At 46.3% G+C, this 11168-nt stretch overlaps 1 protein-coding gene across 1 annotated transcript; it reads right to left on the bottom strand.

Moving 5' to 3' along the window:
- Nucleotides 1-2354: 2354 nt before the first annotated feature.
- Nucleotides 2355-3072, bottom strand: LOC136141345 (ferritin light chain-like). The gene is made up of 3 exons (XM_065899533.1): nt 2971-3072; nt 2647-2805; nt 2355-2612 (listed from the first exon to the last, which is right to left on the bottom strand). The coding sequence occupies exons 1-3, from the start codon at nt 3070-3072 to the stop codon at nt 2355-2357; spliced, it is 519 nt and encodes a 172-aa protein (XP_065755605.1).
- Nucleotides 3073-11168: the final 8096 nt, after the last annotated feature.

Genomic DNA, 11168 nt, shown 5'->3' with positions numbered 1-11168 from the left:
TTACTTCTACAGGCTGCCCACATTCCTAGGTTATGACCCCATATTCCATCTTCACAGCTAGCATTGCTGCATCCCTCTGTGGCTTTCTCCTCTAGTCATACCTCCTGTGACTGACTCCTGCCATCATCTTCTAAGGACCCTTGTGGCCCTTAGGACCCTTGTAGTTAGACTGAGCCCACCCAGATAATCCAGGATTAGCTCCTAATCTTAAAACCAACTGATTAGCAACGTTAATTCCATCTGCGACCTAATTCCCCTTTGCCATGTAGCGTAACACATGCACAGGGTCCAGGGACTAGGAGGTGGGCATCTTTGGGGAGACCATTGTTCTGCATACCACAGGGGCATAGATGAAACCAGACTGGCCACGAGTTGATAAGTAGTGAAACTAGGGGAAAGGTCATTGGGATGGGGATGGTTCATCATATTATCTTACTTTTCTTTTGTCATTTTAAAAAAACGGACGTATAGTTGATTTACAATGTTCGTTAGAGATTGTCCTACTTTTGTAGATGCCTAAAAATTCCATGACAAAGAGTTAAATGAGGGGGCTTCCTGGCGGTCCAGTGGTTAAGACGCCGCATTTCCACTTCAGGGAGCACAGGTTCAATCCCTGGTTGGGGAACTAAGATGCCACATGCTGTGCTGGGCGGTGGGGGGGGGGGTCGGGCAAAAAAAAAGTTAAATTCAAGGTTATTGAGCTTAAAATAAAAAAGAATTAAATGAGTGAAAATACTGCTCAGCTTTTTCCCTCCTTTGCTGATTATAAAGAACACCTCCCCACTCCAGCCTGTCCAATATAGTCATAAGCGGGGGCAGTCATAAGTGGGCAGGGGGGGGTGAATGTCACGGGGGTCTGATCCACCTGCTTATGCAGCTTATTTGTGTCTTCCGGTCCTGCTAATGCCTGATCTATGATCCACCTCCCGATGGATCGCTGTTGTATCCGCCCACCCTGAAATACTTGGGGGTTCCAACAGAATAAACTCACGATGGGCCATGCTGGCTGCATGTCATGTGATAGCCTGTGTTCTGATCCTACATCTCTGTCGGCTCAGTAGCACACCAGGAGTTCCTCTGGAACATGGTGCATGGCCTTGCTTCGCAACCCTGGGGTCGACACTGTGCTTTCTCTGTCGGGAGAATCCTTGGCAGAAACTGTGTGTGACATCTTTGCCAGTCTACAGATATTTCTGGGTCCCATGACCCAATCGGCAGGGCTGCTTGCATTGCAGCTTGTACCTACTGCAGGTCTTTTCCTGGCCTGGGAGTCCCTCAAAGCTAGAAGTCTTCCGTGTCCCCCCCAAAATGGATCAGAGCAGTATTTCCCAGTGTAGAATATGCTTCCTTCAGAACCTGAAGATGCCTGAGCCCGTAGGATGAAGAGCGTGGACTTCTTTCTTAGTGGTAAGATGCAGTATTTGTCCTTCCCTTTCCAGTAGGTACTGCCCACTCCTCAGATGCCTGGGCTCCTAAAACCTTCACTGATATGATAGGTCCCTGAAACTTTGTAAAGTTTATTTCCCATCCCCTGGACAGCATGTGTCTTATCAATACCTCTAATGCACTTCCTGCTTCTTGTTTATCCAGTCTGATTAACGTGATATTATTGATAGGATGAACTAATGTGGTGTCTTGAGGAACGTTTAAGCCAGTCCTGTGCGCCACACATGTAATTAAAATTTGTTAACATCTCGTAAACTTGGCTTGGGGGACAATAACGTTAAGATGTCCATACTATCCAAAGCGATCTACAGATTTGATGCAATTCCTATCAAAATCCAGTGACTTTTTAAATCAAAATAGAAAAATCCAACCTAAAATTCATATGGAATCTCAAGGGACACTGAATAGTGAAAACAATCTTGAAAAAGAGGAACAAAGTTTGAGATCTCACACTTCCAGATTTCAAAAGTTATTATAAATCTACAGTAATCAAAACAGTGTGGTACTGGCATAAAGGCAGACATATGGAACAATGGAATAGAGTAGAGAGCCCAGAAATAAACCCTGGTACGAAAGGTTGCCATGACCGTTCAGTGGGGGAAAGGACAGTCTTTTAAACAAATGGTATTAGGAAAACTGGATATCCATGTGCAAAAGAACAAAGTTGGGGCCTTATCTGATACCGTATACAAAAATGGACTCAAAATTAAAGACCTAAATGTAAGAGCTAAAACTATAAAACTCTTTTTTTTTTTTCTGCAAAAAGCTTTATTGTTTCCATTTGGTCCATGGCTGGGGAGAGGGCTCCAGTGTGGTTAACAAGCTGCCTACTGGCTTCAGAGAGGGGCTTCAGGCAGAAGCCCTGACACCAGAGGGGCTCCTCAAAGGCTGCTGGGATCTGCAGGCTCCTAGTCGTGCTTGAGGGTGAGCCTTTCAAAGAAATGCTCGCCCAGCCCAGCCTGGGGACCAGCCAGCTTGCGGAGGTCGATCAGGTGATCGCCCATCTTCTGGATGAATTTCACCTGCTCATCTAGGAAGTGGCTCTCCAGGAAGTCGCAGAGGTGGGGGTCTGCATGGGTAGAACCCAGGACATGCAGATCCACAAGGGCCTGGTTCAGGTTCTTCTCCGTGAACACAGCGGCTTCCACAGCGTCCTGGGTTTTACCCTACCACCAGGTCCTGTGTTTGACCCTACTCAGCTTGGGACAGCTTCTGCATGTCCTGGAAGAGGGCGCAGCCGCCATGCTGCTTTTGCATTTTCAAGAGACGCTCGGCGCCCTCGAGCTTCTCCTCGGCCAATTCGCAGAAAAAGTGGCTTACGCCCTCCAGAGTCAAATCCTCCCGGTGGAAAGAGAAGCCCTGCAGGAAGAGATGGCGGGAACAATGGTTAGCAGGAGGCGAGGCCAGGCATGCGGACTCCGCCTCTGACTATCCGACGGGACAAAGAAGGCCAGCGCGTGCACAGAGGGCCGGAGGTGCGCAGCTGAGGGGAACTTGGGCTGGGGGCGTCTTGGGGACCCTCACCAGAGAGAGGTAGGTGTAGGAGGCCCGCAGATGCATGTTGACCAGGCGGTTGATGGCGGCCTCCACCTCGGTGGAATAATTCTGACGAATCTGGGAGCTCATGGTTGAGGAGTTAAGCCCAAAAAATGGTGTTGGCTGGTCCCATTGAGCGAGGATAGCTGAGTGGCTGATTCGAAGGTTGCGACTGGAAAAAAGGTTGGAGGCTGGTGGGAGGCTAGAGCAAAGGGGCGTCCCTGGGTCTGTTGAATTTAAACACTGTTGAAGCAAGAGACAGATCGGGGCGGGGGGAGAGGGGCCGCAGAGCGCACTCTATTAAACTCTTGAAAGAAAACGGGAGGCAGGGACTTCCCTGGTGGCGCAGTGGTTAAGAATCCATCTGCCAGTGCAAGGTATAGGGGTTCGATGCCTGGTCCGGGAACATCCCACATGCTGTCGAGCAACTAAGCCCGTGTGCCACAATTACTGAAGCCCGCGTGCCTAGAGCCTGTGCTCTGCAACAAAGAGAAGCCATCGCAAGGAGAAGCCCGCGCACCGCAACGAAGAGTAAGCCCTGCTCGCCACAACTACAGAAAGTCTGCGCACAGCAACGAAGACCCAGCGCAGCCAAATTAAAAAAAAAAAAAGGTTAAAGTTGTAAACTTTATATTATGCGTATTTTGTCACAATTTATTTATTTGAAGTATCATTGATTTATAATATGTTAATTTCTGCTCTATATCAAAGTGACTCAGTTATACATATATACATTCCTTTTTTTTCCGTATTATGGTCTACTGGCTGAATATCAGCATGTCAATTTACTAATATTTTTTAAAATTGTATTTATTTTTGTCTGTGTTGGGTCTTTGTTGCTGTGCGGGCTTTCTCTAGTTGCAGCAAGCGGGAGCTACTCTTCATTGCGGTGCACAGGCTTCCCATTGCCGTGGCTTCTCTTGTTGAGGAGCACAGGCCCTAGAGCGCTTGGGCTTCAGTAGTTGAGGCACGCGGGCTCTAGAAAGCAGGCTCAGTAGTTGTGGTGCACGGGCTTAGTTGCTCCACGACATGTGAGACCTTCCCAGACCAGGGATCAAACCCGTGTCCCCTGCGTTGGAAGGTGGATTCTTAACCACTACACCACCAGGGAAGTCCCCACATATGCATTCTTTTTTTTTTTTTTGCGGTACGCGGGCCTCTCACTGTTGTGGCCTCTCCCGTTGCAGAGCACAGGCTCCGGACGCGCAGGCTCAGCGGCCATGGCTCACGGGCCCAGCCGCTCCGCAGCACGTGGGATCTTCCCGGACCGGGGCACTAACCCGTGTCCTCTGCGTCGGCAGGCGGACTCTCAACCACTGCGCCACCAGGGAAGCCCCTGCATTCTTTTTCATAGTCTTTTCCATTTTGGTTTCTCACAGGATATTGAATATAGGTCCCTGTGCTGTACAGCAGGACCTTGTTGTTTATCCATCCTATATATAATAGTTTTCATCCGCTAATCCCAAACTCCCAAATCTTCCCTCCGCTACCCGCCCCCCTTGGCAACCACAAGCCTGTTCTCTGTATCTGTGAGTCTGTTTTTGTTTCACAGTCGTGTTGATTTGTGTTGTATTTTAGATTCCACATATAAGTGATATCATACGGTATTTGTCTTTCTCTTTCTGGCTTACTTCACTTAGTATGAAGTAAGGATGGACTCTAGGTCCATCCATGTTGCTGCAGATGGCATTATTTCATTCTTTGTTGTGGCCGAGTAGTATTCCATTGTATATATGTGCCACATCTTCTTTATCCATTCATCTGTTGATGGACATTTAGGTTGTTTCCATGTCTTTTGCCACAGTCTTAAAAGCCAGCCATTGCATTTGCTCATGCCTGGGTCGAGTTGGACTCACTGGCCTTGCTGTGGTCGTTGGGCATTGGTCACTGCATCAGGCTGAAGTGTCAGCTGGGAAATAGGATGGCAGGACTCTCCCTCTCTATGGGGTCTGTTTCACGAGTTTCTCTCCAACAGGGCAGCCTGACTTGTTCTATGACAGCCCAAGGGTCCCCAGGGCACAAAAATGGAGAAGCCAGGCCTTGTTAAGCTTAGGTCTGGAACCATCCTAGCATCATTTCCACTGTATTCTTCTGGTTAAAGCACGTCACTAGGCCAGACTGAAAGGGAGGGACCTACAGAGGGTATGAACACTAGGCTTTATGGCTCATTGAGCCTCTAATGAAACTGACTCCCCCAGCAGTTAAGTCTGTGTGCTCCTGCAGCCAATGCTGTGGGCTGGGGTGCGGGAGCTCCCTAGTTCCTGCTTTCATGATTGTAGGAGGTAATAGCTACCCTGTAAGGGTGCTTTGGCAGCGCTGTTCTGAGAGACTTTCCCAGAGATGTAGCCCAGGGTCCTCTCCTCCAACCCTTCCTGACAGTTTCTGTCTTTATTTCCTTGTATTCAACCCATTCTGCTTAAAAGAACTAAGGTAGCTTCTGTTACCTTCCCTTGAATTTTGACTAACTTGTAAACATTGCCACCGAGGGCTTACTGCCAGGGGCAGGGGAGTATATTAGTTTCCTGGGGCTTTTGTAGCAAAATACTACACACTGGGTGGCTTAAAGAGTAGGCCTTGATCGTCTCACAGTTCTGGAGGCCAGAAGTCCAAGGTCACGGTAGAGGCAAGGTTGGTTCCTTCCGGGGCCTGTGAGGGTGACTCTTTTCCAGGCTTCTCTCCTAGCTTCTGGTGGCTGTCTAGCAACTTTTGGTGTTCCTTGATTTGTAGAAACATCACCTCAATCTCTGCCTTTATGTCCACGTGGCATTCTCCCTGTGTGTCTGTGTCCAAACTTGCCCTTTTATTATAAGGACACCAGTCATATTGGATTAAGGCCCATTCTCATTACCTCACTTAAAAAAAAATTTTTATTTATTTAATTATTTATTTTTGGCTGCGTTGGGCCTTCATTGCTGCATGCGAGCTTTCTCTAGTTGCGGCAAGCAGGGGCTACCCTTCGTTGCAGTTTGTGGGCTTCTCCTTGCAATGGCTTCTCTTGTTGTGGAGCACAGGCTCTAGGCGCGTGGGCTTCAGGAGTTGTGGCACGCAGGCTCAGTAGTTGTGGCTCGCGACTCTAGAGCACAGGCTCAGTAGTTGTGGTGCACTGGCTTAGCTGCTCCACGGCATGTGGGATCTTCCCAGACCAGGGATCGAACCCGTGTCCCCTGCATTGGCAGGCAGATTCTTAACCACTGTACCACCAGGGAAGTCCCTACCTGATTTTAACTTGATTACCTTGGTAAAGACTGTCTTCCCAGTCAGTCACATTCTGAGATACGGGGGTAGGGGCTAGGACACCAAAATATATTTTTGGGGGGACACAATTCAATTTATAACATGGAGTAACACTTTTCAGGGGAGAAGTTTGATGAGTTTCACAGATCTACCCCAGAGGGCTTACGCAAATAAAGTTCATTTCAATTTTCTTCTATTTTTCCTAAGATCTATTTGGAATTTATTTTACAGTAATATATCAGAAAAGGATCTAAATTTTATATATTTTAAGCAATAACTCTATGGTTTAATAAAAAGTATTTGGTCTTTGTCATTAATGCCTGGTGTAGGAGAGGGAAAAAAACACACCTATTTTTCCTCTACCCTCTTAGGTTCAGTGTATGGGGCAAATTAGACTGGTAAAGACAGAATAACAGGGAAAAAGTTTTATTATTAAGTATGCATGTGGAGGCCTTCATAGAAAAGTGAAGACCCAAAGAAGTGGATAGGCCTGAGAGCTTATATACCTTTTTAACAAAGAACAATAAATTGTGGAGATGCAATGTGACAAAAAAAAAAGTTTTAGGCTAGGGGTGATAAGTTGTGGGAAAGTGACTAGGATATATATATAGGCAAAACTAATGGAAGATAAGACCCATCTTGTTGTCAACTTTCCATCTTCTTCACGGTCATAAAACTGCCCTGGGGGGACTTCCCTGGTGGTACAGTGGTTAAAAATCCATCTGCCAATGCAGGGGACACGGGTTCGAGCCCTGGTCCGGGCAGATCCCACATGCTGTGGAGCGACTAAGCCCGAGTGCCACAACTACTGGGCCTGTGCTCTAGAGCCCACGAGCCACAACTACTGAAGCCTGCGTGCCTAGAGCCCGTGCTCCCCAACAAGAGAAGCCACCACAAGGAGAAGCCCGCAAACCGCAATGAAGAGTAGCCCCTGCTTGCCGCAACTAGAGAAAGCCCGTGCACAGCAACGAAGACCCAACACAGCCAAGAAATTAATTAATTAACTTTTAAAAAATGCCCTGGGAGAGGGGATTTATGAAAGTCTTCATTTCTCAGAAATTTCTGCTTTTAGTCAGATAAGAGTAGCTCTGAGAAGGCTTCTTTTTGCATCTGTTGCTTCTCATTTGCCTCCAGTTCAAAATAATCCTTATGCCAAAGTGGTGTATTTTGCCCCTTCGTTGCCACAGAGGTCCTAAAAATTCCTAAAAGACAATATTCCTTGGAATGTCTCAGTGATAAGTGTTTTTGGTATTCTGGTGAGATGGCTCTTGGCTGAGGGGCCTCCAGGTAGCTTCAGGAGAGGGCCTGGTCTCCAAAAAGACCAAGCAGTGGTTAGAGTGTTGGGACTGTCAGCCCCACCTTCTGGCCTCTTGGGGATGGGAGAGGGACTGGAGATTGAGTTCAATCACCAATGACCAGTGATTGACTCAATCATGTCTAGGTAATGGAACCTTCATAAAACCCCTGAATTGTTGAGCTTCTCAGTTGGTGAACATGTAGAGGGGCTGGGAGGGTGGCGTGCCCAGAGAGGGCATGGAAGCTCTGCATCTCTTCCCCCATGCTTCGCCCTATCTATGCGTCTTTCCCCTTTGGCCCTTCCTGGGTTGTATTCTTTAGAATAAGCCAGTAATAGTAACTGAAGTGCTTTCCTGAATTTTGTGAGTTCTTCTAACAAATTATTGCACCTGAGAGGCATGGATCATGGGAACTCCTGAATTTGTAGTTGGCTGGGCAGCACTGGGGGAAAACTGGGCACCCCATTTGCAGCCAGCATCTGAGGTCTTAACCTGCGGGGTCCGGGCTAACTCTGGAGGGTTAGTGTCAGAATTGAATTGAGTTGCTAGACACCTAGCTGGTGTTGGAGAATCAGAGAATGAGTTAGTGTGGAAAAACTATTTGATGTCAGGGGAGGAAAAAACTTTCACCCCCCCCCAATAATATTTTGAATAATTTCACTATTCTTGGTTGCTTTATAACAACATATTTGTCAGATATTATTTTATATGAAATTTTAATATTTATCTTTTTTTAAAAATAAATTTCTTTACTTATATTTTTTATTTTTGGCCACACTGGGTCTTCATTGCTGCGCGTGGGCTTTCTCTAGTTGCGGCGAGCGGAGGCTACTCTTTGCTGTGGTGCACGGGCTTCTCATTGCGGTGGCTTCTCTTGTTGTGGAGCACAGACTTTAGGTGCACAGGCTTCAGCAGTTGTGGCTCACGGGCTCTAGAGTTGCGGCTCACGGGATTAGTTGCTCTGCAGCATGTGGGATCTTCCTGACCAGGGCTTGAACCCGTGTCCCCCGCTTTGGCAGGCGGAGCCTTAACCACTGCGCCACCAGGGAAGTCCATTTTATCATCTTTTTAATCTTCCTTCAGAACCGCACGATTAGTGTTACCTTATATTTTGATACATTGGCTTTAGACCCATCTTATTACTCTTCTGTAGAAAAAAAAAAACTTCGCTTCTCTCATCTTATTTCTTCAGAAGACCTTTAGAATAATTGGATAAAATTCTTTAAAAAATAATCTCATTGGGATTTTGATTGAATTTGCATTAAGACCACAATGGAACTTGGATAGAATTAACATCAGCACAACATTCAGACCAGCTATCCAGGAAAATAATTACTCTCAGGTATTCAAGCATGCTTTGAAAGATACATTTGGGCCTTAGGGGTACGGAATTGGATTACTCATAGCCGCTAGTCTTTGGTACACACTACAGTTATGTGGGCACAGTTATTAAGCTATTATCTCTTGGTTTCAAATTCACTCCCTTGTGAATCTGGGACTCTGGGACACTGCAAACCGCACTTCTTCTTTGCCAACTGGCTGTGTTCGACTCTGCCAATAGGGGGCACCAAAGGGACTGTAGAAGCCTGGAGGAAGCAGTGGGACTGGGCTCTTCTGGTTTGCTCTCTGCTTATTTCCTGTCAGTTTCTTGTTCTCATCAGCATCACCCAGCACAGCTTCTTTACCCCAGATGAGGCAGTTCCTTCCTGTAGCAGCTGCTAAATCTAGTTGGCAGTTTTTCCAAATCTTGCACACCCTCACAGATGCCAGCACCATTTCAGGGTGCTTCCAAGGAAGGTCCTAGTCCCTGGTGGTCCTCTGAGGTCAGATACACCTGCACCATCTGAACAGTCCCCTCCTCCTCATGGTCTGAGTTTCATCTTCACTGAGCCTCTCATCCAAGTGTTTAGTTTTCATAATTCTAACCTATATCCTTTGTTTTTCCTGCACCAGGGGTGTTAGCTGCTTCCCGTAGTTACTACGACCATGATAGCATAGGGCTCTCTTTCTGCCTTTTCAGTTACCTGGTTACCAACACTTCATACCTAAGTAACATTTCTTTATATGAAATCATCTCTGTGAAAATAACTGGTGTGATTTCTGTCTCCTGAATATATCTTTTTTTTTTTAATTATTTATGGCTGTGTTGGGTCTTCATTGTGGTGCACGGGCTTCTCATTGCTGTGGCTTCTCTTGTTGCAGAGCAAGGGCTCTAGGCGCACAGGCTCAGTAGTTACGGCACACGGGCTTAGTTGCTCCGCGGCATGTGGGATCTTCCCGGACCAGGAATCGAACCCGTGTCTTCTGCATTGGCAGGCGGATTCTTAACCACTGCGCCACCAGGGAAGCCCTCCTGAATATATCTTGGCTGACATCAATATTGGCAAGAAGCAGATTGTCAAAAGATGGGGTTTGGAGGTGGTTTAGTTGTTTTTTAGGATTTGAACGTAGTGATGAGCTCTTTGCCAAAAAATGGGATGCTAGTAATCCATACTCTGCAGTGGCATCATGGTAAATCATATATTAGCATCCATGTTGACTGTGATGAGGTTCCAACTGAAATAAGTGACTTGGGGGATCAAGTAGCTACTGCAATTAACCTTTAGGGCACTAAAAATGCCCTAAAGGTTACTAAAAATGGGCACTAAAAATGGCCACAAGGATAGTGATATTCAGTTGAGTCTTTTACCATGTTTACCTTTTTTTAATTTTAATTTTTAAGATTTTCTATTTTTTGGCTGCGCCGTGTGGCTTGCAGAACCTTAGTTCCATGACCAGGGATCTAACCTGTGCCCCCTGCAGTGGAAGCATGGAGTCTTAACCACTGGACTGCCAGGGAAGTCCCTCAGTTGAGTCTTGACTGCTGTGGTTTTTGGTGCAAAGAGTGACCTCAGGAAACAGATCCCCAAAATGGGATTCTGGGATTAGGTGTTCATCTGCTTGAAGTTCAGTGAAATGATATCTATGTAGGGTGAAAATGGGATTACAGTTATCCCTAGAATACATTGTCTCTAGGAGGAATATAAAATGTTGTAATTCTGGTTCTTTTACCCATTAACTATGTATCCTTGTGTAAATAATTTATCCTCTCTGGACCTAGTTCCTCCTCTGTAGCTTCCTCAGTTCAGGTTGCTATAACAAAATTCCAGAGACTGGGTAGTTTAAACAATTTATTTCTCACAGTTCGGGAGGCTGGGAAATCCCAGGGCAAAGTGCTGGCAGATTTAGTGCCTGGTGAAAAGCTTGCTTCCTTGTTTGCAGATGGCTGCCTTCTTGCTGTATCCTCACATGGTAGGGAGAGAGACTGTCTTCTTAAAAAGGCACTAATCCCATCATGAGGCTCCACCCTCATGACCTCATCTGATTACCTCCCAACGGCCCATCTCTAAATACCACCACATTGGGGATTAGGGCTTGAACATATGAATTTTGAGGGACACATAGAGTCCATAGCACTATATAAAATGAGAATAATTATTCATCCTCTGAGAGATTTTAGATCCCCCAGTTCCCACTGTCTTGTTGGTACAAACAGAACCACATTAATAAATCTCATACCTGCTATCTTCAAATCTATAAATCAATTGGAGAGAAGTAACATCTTTATAATGGCATCTTATAAGCCATGAATATGGTATAACTCCCCATTTGTTAAGG

The sequence above is a fragment of the Phocoena phocoena genome, chromosome 20 (genome assembly GCF_963924675.1).
Source record: "Phocoena phocoena chromosome 20, mPhoPho1.1, whole genome shotgun sequence".
Classification (NCBI taxonomy): Eukaryota; Metazoa; Chordata; class Mammalia; order Artiodactyla; family Phocoenidae; genus Phocoena; species Phocoena phocoena.
The sequence above is the reverse complement of the archived record's forward strand: the minus strand, read 5'-3'. Positions and strand labels throughout refer to the sequence as shown.

Bases quoted from the DNA above. Each gene is read 5' to 3' on its own strand.
- LOC136141345 (XM_065899533.1), bottom strand. From the start codon at position 3,072: ATGAGCTCCCAGATTCGTCAGAATTATTCCACCGAGGTGGAGGCCGCC. The intron at 2,806-2,970 runs GTGAGGGTCCCC...CTCTTCCTGCAG, and splicing joins CCTACACCTACCTCTCTCTG to GGCTTCTCTTTCCACCGGGA. The intron at 2,613-2,646 runs GCTGAGTAGGGT...ACCTGGTGGTAG, and splicing joins ACATGCAGAAGCTGTCCCAA to GGTAAAACCCAGGACGCTGT.